The sequence below is a fragment of the Esox lucius genome, chromosome 1 (assembly GCF_011004845.1).
Source record: "Esox lucius isolate fEsoLuc1 chromosome 1, fEsoLuc1.pri, whole genome shotgun sequence".
Classification (NCBI taxonomy): domain Eukaryota; kingdom Metazoa; phylum Chordata; class Actinopteri; order Esociformes; family Esocidae; genus Esox; species Esox lucius.
In genome coordinates, this window is record NC_047569.1 from 25,720,839 (window position 1) to 25,733,009 (window position 12,171).

Genomic DNA, 12,171 nt, shown 5'->3' on the forward strand with positions numbered 1-12,171 from the left:
TCTGGATATGACACCGAGCATGTGCACTCAACGTCTTTGGTCGACCATGGCGAGGCCTGTTCTGAGCGGAACCAGTCCTGTTAAACCATTGTATGGTCTTGGCCACTATGCTGCAGCTCAGTTTCAGGGTCTTGGCAATCTTCTTATAGCCTAGGCCATCTTTATGTAGAGCAACAATTCTTTTTTTCAGATCCTCAGAGAGTTCTTTGCCATGAGGTGCCATGTTGAACTTCCAGTGACCAGTATGAGGGAGTGTGAGAGCGATAACACCAAATATAACACACCTGCTCCCCATTCACACCTGAGACCTTGTAACACTAACGAGTCAAACCGAGGAGGGAAAATGGCTAATTGGGCCCAATTTGGACATTTTCACTTTGGGGTGTACTCACTTTTGTTGCCAGTGGTTTAGACATTAATGGCTGTGTTGAGTTATTTTGAGGGGACAGCAAATTTACACTGTTATACAAGCTGTACACTCACTACTTTACATTGTAGCAAAGTGTCATTTCTTCAGTGTTGTCACATGAAAAGGTATAATCAAATATTTGCAAAAATGTGAGGGGTGTACTAACTTTTGTGAGATACAGTATCATATGAACTCACATACAACATGGAATGCATGTAAGAGCTTTTAAACTGCCATGTATTCTCCCAGTTAACAAGAGGGGTGTGAACAGTTAAACAGTAATGGGGTCACATGGGTTGTGAGGTGGGGGTTGTTACTACGCCTCTGGCCATCAGAACCTTTGCTGCGGAGGATATTTGTACGACTAGACCATCTCAAATAGATCCCAGTGCCCCTAACAAAGGTGGCCAAGTGTTGTCTAATGTGAAGTCTGTGAATTGTCCTGCTGTCCCAGGCAATGACACTAACACTGACTGTTGGTAATACTGAGAGAGGATATGACCCCTTGCTAGTCCACAGAGAGCTACATGACCTCTTCTTACACACACACACACACACACACACACACAGCCAGCATACAACAGCTGACCTGTCGTTATTGCAGACAGCAAATCTCCCATCACTCAGCTCTCTATCACAGGGGGTCAGGTGGTGGGGTGACCCTGGCCCTCAGGCAGCCTGGCTGTGGGCTGGTATGCTGGCTTAACGACCGTGGACCATGGCCATATGCTGGTACACAAACTAGATGTGTTCTATTGAAACACGCTCTGCCCTCTGACTGGGCCTCTCCTGTGATCAGGGCAAGGTTAAAACACTGGGCTGAATGTGGCCTTGTGAAGCCATGGGCCGGCAGGCTGGGCAGCGAGAGGGGAGGGTAGATGGAGAGAGGAAGGACAGGCAGAGGGAGTTTAAAGGACAGGGAGAAGCAGGGAGAGGGGAGGCAGAGAGAAGCAGGAAGAGGAAATGTAGGGGGAGGCAGAGGGGGATGAGAGGGGGGGGGGCAGTGGCGGATGAGAAAGGGGAGGCAGGGGGGAGGCCATGACAACGACAGCTCTGTTGGCCTCATGGGCCTCTTTCTCAATTCAAGTGCATCATGGGCCAGGGGCCAGGCCAGGGTGGCTGGGCATGATTACCACACTGACCAGAGTGTGTGTGTGTGTGAGCGGGGTGAAAAGGAGGGGTGACTGGGTCTCAGGGCGTGACCCCTGGTCATTTGAGTGATGAATGGCTGGTAATTCCTGTTAAATGGAGGCCCCTGAATGAGCCTGAAGGGAGTACTGCCCCTGTTCTTTGGTTCCATCTTCTTCGTAAAGAAGTACGGTATAACAGGTAACACTCATCCTTGTTCCTTGTTCTGCTTGATGAACACGGGCTCGGTTGTGTTTGGGCGGTTTTGTCCTCTAGCTCGATACTTGGTATATGCTCGTCTGTGTTTGTGTGTTAGTTTGGTTGTGTAGTCAGATTGCAGAACGATCTAAGACAAAATCAAAGAGACTAGCGAGGTGCTGCTCTGTGGGAGTGGTTATGGAGGCTAGCAAGGTGCTGCTCTGTGGCGGTGGTTATGGAGGCTAGCGTGGTGCTGCTCTGTGGGGGTGGTTATGGAGGCTAGCCAGGTGCTGCTCTGTGGCGGTGGTTATGGAGGCTAGCGAGGTGCTGCTCTGTGGGGGTGGTTATGGAGGCTAGCCAGGTGCTACTCTGTGGCTGTAGTTATGGAGGCTAGCGAGGTGCTGCTCTGTGGGTGTGGTTATGAAGGCTAGCGAGGTGCTGCTCTGTGGGGGTGGTTATGGAGGCTAGCGAGGTTCTGCTCTGTGACGGTGGTTATGGAGGCTAGCGAGGTGCTGCTCTGTGGCGGTAGTTATGGAGGCTAGCGAGGTGCTGCTCTGTGACGGTGGTTATGGAGGCTAGTGAGGTGCTGCTTTGTGGCGGTGGTTATGGATGCTAGTGAGGTGCTGCTCTGTGGCGGTGGTTATGGAGGCTAGTGAGGTGCTGCTCTGTGGGGGTGGTTATGGAGGCTAGCGAGGTGCTGCTCTGTGGCGGTAGTTATGGCCAGGCTGTACCGCGAAAAATAAGGTGCTATTTGTATCCTTGAGTGTGGATGAACGTAACCTTTGTCTTACCAAAAAAGTTATTTCAAATGTGTCCGCGCAAATCCTCTGCACTGTTACTCACTCCGTTTCCAGTAGAAAGTGAGACAGACAGACAGGTGGAGTACAGAAAAACAATATTGAACTATACCTTCAATGAGCAACTCCTGGCCATGGCTTCCCAAAAGAGTCCTTGAGAGGAATGGAGCGAAGTCCACAAAGATCTCCCTGAGCAGGGGAGCCACCTTCTCTAACGCACGTTCCAACTTTGTGGTGATACTGTGGATGAGAGAGAGAGAGAGAGAGAGAGAGAGAGATAAAAGATGGGACAGGGAAATGAAGAGGGGATGGAGAATGACGAGGAGGAGAGAAACAGTGACAGAAAGACAAAAGAGGAAAACAGATGAGTACATGGTTAGGTAGGGTTGTTTGGCGAGCAGATCAGAGAACACCTGGGTTAGTACATGAGAGTTAGAACAACATTCACAAACAACAGTACATCTAACCCGAACCCTCACACAGCATAGTTCCAGTAATGTCTATTTACACCCTTTTGGGTGATTTGGAATGCAACCACGCAGAGCGAGGAAATGCCTTCACCCTGTTGACAGGGTTTCCCAAACTGTTCTGGCCACTATAATTATTATGTTCATCTTTTATGTACTGTTATCAATGGCCAATAATACCTTGTTAATGTAAGCTATGTCTGTCTAGTACATATATTAGAGGTAAGAGTATCTTGTGAGTATCAGTGAGTCTGGGAGACCCTGGGAACCCCCAGGGTTCTACTCCAAGTAGCAGTTCCTCCCCTCAGGCAAATGTTTTAGGCTGCTATCAGCTGATCATGAATAAACACTCCTTCATTCCCAAGTACATGAATACATTCCTAGATGACAATAAGACATACTGGTTCTGTGAGAAGTGTTCAATGTCTTTGATAAGAGTAATGTACTAAACATGTATTATGTTGAGCGTTGTTAAGTGCAATGCGCTGTTGTGTCAACGTCAGCGTTTCCCACAGTGTTGTGATCTTAAGGATGGTTTGAAGTAACTAAAATGCATCAGAAAGGCCTTTGGAAGTTAAAAGGTAATCATGCATTAATGTTGTATGATCTTCTATGTAGAACAATAATGATGTTCTTCTGTTCCAGTCTGATTTCGTTCCCGGTCTTGTCCAGTCAGTTCGGTGTGTCCTGCACTGCTGGTGAATATTGCAAAGACAGAAGACGTATGTGCTCCCGGACGTCAAGTCTTTTTGCCATGGGGTTATCACATGTTGTAGCTTAAACTGTTCAGCAGGATCCGAACGTAACCAAGGGTCCATGAAACAAGACATTTCATTAACTGACCCGCAGATTCAGAAACCTTGCTTGTTGCACAAGTTCAGAAACAGAAAGTCTGACAGAGTGACAAAGACTGACACACACAAAGAGACCCAAACAGAGACAGAGGCTTGGCATGGGAAGGACTACAGGGCTTTCTTCTGCCCCTCGGGCCCCTGGGATGAAAACAAAGGTGAAGAGATGAGTGAGTCTGTGAGAGAGTCACATCTGTGTAGGTGAGGTTAAACAGTGCTTGCCTATGACACTGGCCTGCACCTCTGGGGGCCATCTCTTTCTCTGTGTGGCCCCCTGGCAGGGACGAACTAAAGGCTCTCAGACACTGGTCCAGGTCCACCTCACAGAGCAACTCACTGAAATACAAAGAGATTACAGGAGTCACAATGACGGACATCCAACTACTTTTCACCAGGGCCCATGTCTAGCACAGACAGACACACACACACACACCTCTGCAACCTTCTATCATTGACTCCACGGTTACGGTAAGTGATGTTCGTTACTGCTGCCATGGCAACTGATTTGCAATTCCTTTAGAAGGAGACAAGAGGGAGGCAGAGCCAGTGTGTGTGTGTGTGTGCCGAGGCTGTGGGACTGGAAGATAGAGATAGGCTTTCCGCAGCACTAGAGATGTCTGCCACAAACCATTACAGAAGGTGGGGATGAGGACTCAAGGTCACAACCGTGTCTACACACATCTTAACACCCTATACACACAAGCACCCACACACAAACACAAACCCGGCTCTCTCTGCATTACCATTCACGCAATGCCATGAGCAGTGGTTCAACTCTAATACAGAGATGCCTGCACTGTTCTATGGCTCCAGCGTACAGTCTGTGTCTGCAGCCGTCAAATGCCCTGTGGACACAGAGTCTAGCCACAGCCTGCCCCCACCTCATGTTCTCCACTGTGTCCTCAGGCATGGGCGCCACTGGCTGGACAGCAGGTAGGTTCTTACTGGTGGCCCCATTCACGAAGGATGACGAAGAGGTGGAGGAAGAGGAGGCAGAGTCTGTAGCTCCTGCAGGGTACAAACATACAGACCAAACCGTGAACACTATGTGAGAAGAAGTATAGATATTGTACACCTAGCATACGTATATGTATGGTATACAATGTGTACATGTGTTAATCTAAACCTCCCACAGTCTGCTGCAGTAACAGGGCCCAGGGCCATTGAAAGCATATGATTGTCTGATTCCTACCATGTTGGACCACTACAATTAGTTGTTCAAACGCAGTGGATTGTTACTACATCTGTGGAATGTCTTGTCAATTAGTTCCATTCCATTACTGGGTTAAAAGTTTAATATAATACAATTACAATGCTTTTCCATCCATGTCTTTTACACGTGTCACATGCATGTCATAGGGTTCATGGGTCATGTTGACAAATAACATCTATAGGACAGAACAGAGGTACAGGAGGGGAGGAGAATGGAGGAGGGAGGGGGTGAGAGAGCCAATGAAGAAAGAGGGAGTGAAAGATGGAATGAGACAAGGAGAGGGACTGTGGGAGAGAACGAGAGTGGGATAACAAAGGGAGTCTGTGAAAGAATAATCTGTGAAAGACAGACAGAGAGATGGGTTCAGGAGGATAGAAGTGCCCTGGCTTTAGCTGAAAGCCCATTTGGAGTCTATCACATGTCTCACATTCCTGCTGTATGGCCATCAACATTTAATAGGTGTTGGAACTCCTAATGGTCTCTACATTAAGTGGGTTCTCTCAGAGGCCTGGTGAGTTACGGAAACGTGGGCTCCACAGCATGGATCACGGAATCAGGAAGGAACACTCAAATAACATTTATACAACGTAACCACGACACAACTGTGGGACACAGGACTGGTTCGAAGGCTAACAATGGATAAAGGAGTAGAGAGTTCCCTCTGGTGGCCATTATGAGTTGCTACACTCTACTAATGAACACCAGTCATAACTGCATCCTCGACGGCACCCTATTCTCTTCATATTGTGCTACCAGATCTCTAAGGACATTGTTCAAAATCACTGCAGTGAATAGGCTGCCATTTGGGACGCATATCCTGTTTCTATTTCTGTACTGGTTTCAGAGGACACATTCCAGGCCCAGTGGGTCATTAAGATCTGCAGTAATTACTCAGATTAAATACTAAGAAACTACCATCAGCGACAGTTGCTTGGAATCAAACCACTTTACTGGCCGGTCACATTAGAAGAGTATTATTAATAACCTCATGGGTCTGAGGACAGTAACATCATTCACTGGACTAGTATATCAGGCAGATTCTAAATCAACCCTTTCCCCCTTTAACCCCATCTCCTACATTTACAAGCCATGTAGCAAGGCTGTAGGCCTACCGGTAGTGTTGATCATGTGAAGGCTGTAGGCCTACCGGTGGTGTTGATCATGTGAAGGGTGTAGGCCTACCGGTGGTGTTGATCATGTGAATGGTATAGGATTACCGGTGGTGTTGATAATGTCAAGGGTGTAGGCCTACCGGTGGTGTTGATCATGTAAAGGGTGAAGGCTTTACCGGTGGTGTTGATTATGTGAAGGGCGTAGGCCTACCCGTGACAGTGATCATGTGAAGGGCGTAGGCCTACCATTGATATTGATCATGTGAAGGGTGTAGGCCTACCAGGGGTGTTGATCATGTAAAGGGTGTAGGCCTACTGGTGGTGTTGATCATGTGAAGGGTGTAGGCCTACCGGTGGTGTTGATCATGTCAAGGGTGAAGGCCTACAAGTGGTGTGGGATCATGTGAAGGGTGTAGGCGTACCGGTGATACTGATCATGTGAAGGGCGTAGGCCTACCAGTGGTGTTGATCATATAAAGGGTGTAGGCTTACCGGTGATATTGATCATGTGAAGGGCGTAGGCCTACCGGTGGTGTTGATCATGTGAAGGGTGCAGGCCTACCGGTGGTGTTGATCATGTAAAGGGTGAAGGCCTACAAGTGGTGTGGGATCATGTGAAGGGTGTAGGCGTACCGGTGATACTGATCATGTGAAGGGCGTAGGCCTACCAGTGGTGTTGATCATATAAAGGGTGTAGACTTACCAGTGGTGTTGATCATGTGAAGGGCGTAGGCCTACCAGTGGTGTTGATCATGTAAAGGGTGTAGGCCTACCAGTGGTGTTGATCATGTAAAGGGTGTAGACTTACCAGTGGTGTTGATCATGCTTTTGGGGGTGTTGGAGGCAGCAGCAAAGATGTTGGGCGTGGAGCCTGTTCCCAGGCTGCTAGAGGAGGCATGTCCCACTGTATTCACAGCCAGACTACCAGGTGGAGGCTTCTTCACTGGAACCACCACACTCCTACAGAAACACACACACACAAACACACACACACACACACAAAGTGACCGACACAGTACAACAAGGTCAGTTGTAAGAAAAAAGGAGAGGCTAATTGTAATGAAAGTAATGCTCATTAAGTTGTTAGGACAAACATTAAATCATTAAAAGCAGATAGAAATAGAAATAAAAAGACAGTTGTACGAAGACACCTCTGGTTATCCCTCGATATTTATACACACTGGAACACATCACATGGAGGAAGGGAGGCAGGCACGAAAGGCAGCCAGCATTGCATGCTTCTCAAGTGGCATTTCATGGCCAGTATAGTGCACTAGTTTTTACTAGAGCCCTGTTGAACAGAAAGCACTGCATAGTGGATAGGGTTGCATTTTGGATGTAAATGCTGTCTCAAGACAACTAAACTTGTGACCTTCCCATGGTTCTTTTCGGAGAGCACAAAGCATACATTCAGATCACTAAGATTTACTGAAGATATTCATTCACTACTGAAAACTGATAAAACACGCACAGAAAGGTGACCGGCTGAATGACCAATCAGATGCATTGATGGACATTAAAGGCCAAACCTGTGCAGTCAAAAAAGCATTTCCTGTTGTTTTTTTTAATATTTTTACAGTATGACTAAATAACACTTAAATGTTGAATGATGTGACGTCAAATTTGATCTAATTACAGGCCGGCAATGGATTCTCAGAAATCCGACTTTCATACACTGTTTAGAAAAAGGGATCACTTAGTCGTCACAGTATGACACCAAGTCCACTCAACTTCAGGGATATCAATCTGTCCAGTTAGGGAGCTTAAGCGATTGTGAATTAATCTCACCAGTTTTGGTGCAAACGAAAGTGACAAAGGGTGCACTGGAGAAGCAACAGCAAGACAACCCCCAAAAAGGGAATGGTTTTGCAGGTGGTGGCCGCAGACAATTGCTCTCTCGTTACCCTTCCTGACTGATTCTTCTCTTGTTTTGCTAGTGTCTTTGTCACTACTGATAGCATGAGGCGGTACCAGCAGCCCATTCAGGTTGCACAGGTAGTCCCGCTCCTCTAGGATGGCACATCCATACATGCCGTCGCAAGAAAGTTTGCTGTGTCACCCAGTACAGACTCAAGAGCATGGGGGAGATACAAGGAGACGGGCCGTTACACGAGGAGCGCTGGACAGGGACTTAAAAGGGCATCAACCCAGCAGCAGGAATGGTATCTGCGCCTTCGTGCGAGCAGGAACAGGAGGAGCACTGCCAGAGCCCAACAAAATGACATCCAGTGGGCTACTGGTGTGCATGTTTCTGCCTATGTTTCTAAACAGACTTCAGGAGTCTTCAAAAACCCTTTAATGATGATAAAAATTTTGAGGACCGTGACGTTGTTCGGTGTGGCGCAGCCGGGGACCCACCCTGGACCCAGGCCCGGGGTTGGGGCTCGTATGCGAGCGCTTGGTGGCCGGGCCTTTCCCCATGGGGTCCGGCCGGGCTCAGCCCGAGGATCGGGCGGCAGTTGAAGGCGGGGGCCTCGACAACCCGATCCCTGGACATGGAATGCCACCTCGCTGGCGGGGAAGGAGACTGAGATTGTGCGTGAGGTTGAGAGGTTCCGACTAGAGATTGTCGGGATCACCTCTACGCACAGCTTGGGCCCTGGAACCACACTCCTTGAGAGAGGATGGACTCTTCACCACTCTGGAGTTGCCCATGGTGAGAGGTGGCGGGCAGGTGTGGGTTTGCTTATAGCCCCCCAGCTCTGCCGCCATGTGTTGGAGTTTACCCCGGTGAACGAGAGAGTCGTTTCCCTGTGCTTACGGGTCGGGGATAGGTCTCTCACTGTTGTTTGTGCCTACGGGCCGAACGGCAGTGCAGAGTACCTAACCTTCTTGGAGTCTCTGGGAGGGGTGCTGGAAAGTGCTCCGACTGGGGACTCCATCGTTCTACTGGGGGACTTCAATGCCCACGTGGGCAACGACAGTGACACCTGGAGGGCCGTGATTAGGAGGAACGGCCCCCCTGATCTGAACCTGAGCGGTGTTCAGTTATTGGACTTATGTGCTAGTCACAGTATGTCCATAACGAACACCATGTTCAAGCATAAGGGTGTCCATCAGTGCACGTGGCACCAGGACACCCTAGGCCATAGGTCGATGATTGATTTTGTAGATATTTCATCTGACCTGCGGCCGTATGTCTTGGACACTCGGGTAAAGAGAGGGGCGGAGCTGTCAACTGATCACCACCTGGTGGTGAGTTGGATCCGATGGCGGGGTAGAAAGCTGGACAGACTCGGCAGACCCACGCGTACTGTAAGGGTCTGCTGGGAACGTCTGGCCGAGTCTCCTGTCAGAGAGATCTTTAACTCCCACCTCCGGCAGAGCTTCGACTGGATCCCGAGGGAGGCTGGAGATATTGAGTCCGAGTGGACCATGTTCACCACCTCCATTGTCGTAGCGGCCGCTCGGAGCTGTGGCCGTAAGGTCTCCGGTGCCTGTCGAGGCGGCAATCCCCGAACCCGGTGGGGGACACCGGAAGTAAGGGATGCTGTCAAGCTGAAGAAGGAGTCCTATCAGGCCTGGTTGGTTTGTGGGACTCCTGAGGCAGCTGACGGGTACCGGCAGGCCAAGCAGACTGCAGCCCGGGTGGTTGTGGAGGCAAAAACTTGGGCCTGGGAGGAGTTCGGTGAGGCCATGAAGAAGGACTATCGGCTGGCCTCGAAGAGATTCTGGCAAACCGTCCGGCGCCTCAGGGGAGGGAAACAGTGCCCTACCAACGCTGTTTACAGTGGAGGTGGGCAGCTGTTGACCTCAACTGGGGATGTCGTCGGGCGGTGGAAGGAGTACTTCAAGGATCTCCTCAATCCCGCCGTCACGTCTTCCATTGAGGAAGCAGAGGCTGAGGGCTCAGATGTGGACTCGTCCATCACCCGGGCTGAAGTCACTGAGGTAGTCAAGAAACTCCTCGGTGGCAAGGCACCGGGGGTGGATGAGATCCGCCCTGAGTACCTCAAGTCTCTGGATGTTATGGGGCTGTCTTGGTTGACACGCCTCTGCAGCATTGCGTGGCGGTTGGGGACAGTGCCTCTGGGATGGCAGACCGGGGTGGTGGTCCCTCTTTTTAAGAAGGGGGACCGGAGGGTGTGTGCCAACTACAGGGGGATCACACTTCTCAGCCTCCCCGGTAAAGTCTATGCCAGGGTATTCAGGAGGAACAGTGTGGTTTTCGTCCAGGCCGTGGAACACTGGACCAGCTCTATACCCTCTACAGGGTGATGGAGGGTTCATGGGAGTTTGCCCAACCAATCCACATGTGTTTTCTGGATTTGGAGAAGGCATTTTACTGTGTCCCTCGCGGCATCCTGTGGAGGGTGCTTCGGGAGTATGGGGTCCTGGGTCCTTTGCTAAGGGCTGTCAGGTCCCTGTACGGCCGAAGCAGGAGCTTGGTTCGCATTGTCGGCAGTAAGTCAGACTTGTTCCCGGTGCATGTTGGACTCTGGCAGGGCTGCCCTTTGTCGCCGGTTCTGTTCGTAATTTTTATGGACAGAATTTCTAGGCGCAGCCAGGTGCCGGAGGGTGTCAGATTTGGGGACCACACAATTTCGTCTCTGCTCTTTGCGGATGATGCTGTCGTGTTGGCCCCTTCAGCATGCACTGGGACGGTTTGCAGCCGAGAGTGAAGCGGTGGGGATGAGAATCAGTACCTCCAAATCCGAGGCCATGGTCCTCAGTCGGAAAAGGGTGGCTTGCCCACTTCAGGTTGGTGGAGAGTGTCTGCCTCAAGTGGAGGAGTTTAAGTATCTAGGGGTCTTGTTCACGAGTGAGGGAAGGATGGAACGGGAGATTGACAGACGAATCGGTGCAGCTTCTGCAGTAATGTGTATCGGTCTGTCGTGGTGAAGAAAGAGCTGAGCCGCAAGGCGAAGCTCTCGATTTATCGGTCAATCTACGTTCCTACTCTCACTTATGGTCATGAGCTTTGGGTCATGACCGAAAGGACAAGATCCCGGATACAGGAAGCCGAAATGAGCTTTCTCCGCAGGGTGGCTGGACGATCCCTTAGAGATAGGGTGAGAAGCTCGGTCACCTGGGAGGAGCTCAGAGTAGAGCCGCTGCTCCTCCACATCAAGAGGGGTCAGCTGAGGTGGCTTGGGCATCTGTTCTGGATGCCTCCTGAAGGCCTTCCCGGGATGGACCTAGGACACGCTGGAGGGACTATGTCTCCCGGCTGGCCTGGGAACGCCTCGGTGTGTCCCCGGAAGAGTTAGAGGAAGTGTCTAGGGAGAGGGAAGTCTGGGCATCTCTGCTTAGACTGCTGCCCCCGTGACCCGGCCCCGGATAAGCGGAAGAAGATGAATGAAGATGAATGAACTTCATGAGTATTGCATGAGGGCCTGACGTCCTCTAGTGGGACCTGTGCTCACAGCCCAGCACTGTACAGCTTGACTGGCAATCGGCAGACAACATCAGAATTGGCAGGTTCGTCATTGGCACCCCGTTCTATTCACAGATGAGAGCAGATTAACACTGGCAGATGTGAAAAAGTCAGGAGATGCTGTGGTGAACGTTATGCTGCCTGCAACATCATCCAGCATGACCGGTTTGGCAGTGGGTCAGTGGTGGTCTGGGGAGACATATCCTTGGACGGTCACACAGACTCCCACGTGCTAGTCAATGGTACCCTGACTGCTGTTGACTAGCCCTCAGGTTTCCCAGACCTGAATCCAACTGAGAACCTCTGGGACTTTATATATCGGTGTATCGGAACACCACCAAGTAGCACCACAGACTGTCCAGGAGCTCACTGTTGACCTGATACAGGTTTGGGAGGAGATCCCCCAGGACACCATCCGCCATCTCATCAGGAGCATGCCCAGACATTTTCGAGAGTGCATATAGGCACGTGGGGGCCATACACACTACTGAGTCATATTATGAGTTGCTGTGATTTCTATTGTTTACTTAGGTGTGACTTTGAATCCAGCCTGCAATCGTTTTGTGATTTTGTTTTACATTGACCATTGTTACGTAATTTTGTTGTTAATGAATTACAC

General features: G+C 50.1%; 1 protein-coding gene across 4 annotated transcripts in view; it reads right to left on the minus strand.

Annotated features, from left to right (window-relative positions):
- The window catches only part of LOC105010769 (neurobeachin), a 248,833-nt gene that overhangs the window by 124,523 nt on the left and 112,139 nt on the right, over positions 1–12,171 (minus strand). For 2 of the 4 annotated variants that reach the window (XM_029119586.2, XM_020048904.3), the window contains exons 34-37: positions 6,984–7,135; positions 4,732–4,858; positions 4,073–4,186; positions 2,645–2,772 (exon numbers count right to left, since the gene is read on the minus strand). In XM_029119586.2, coding sequence (XP_028975419.2) covers positions 2,645–2,772; positions 4,073–4,186; positions 4,732–4,858; positions 6,984–7,135 — 521 coding nt within the window. The remainder of the gene's footprint in view (positions 1–2,644; positions 2,773–4,072; positions 4,187–4,731; positions 4,859–6,983; positions 7,136–12,171) is intronic. The other 2 variants (XM_029119588.2, XM_029119587.2) reach the window with 1 other exon arrangement.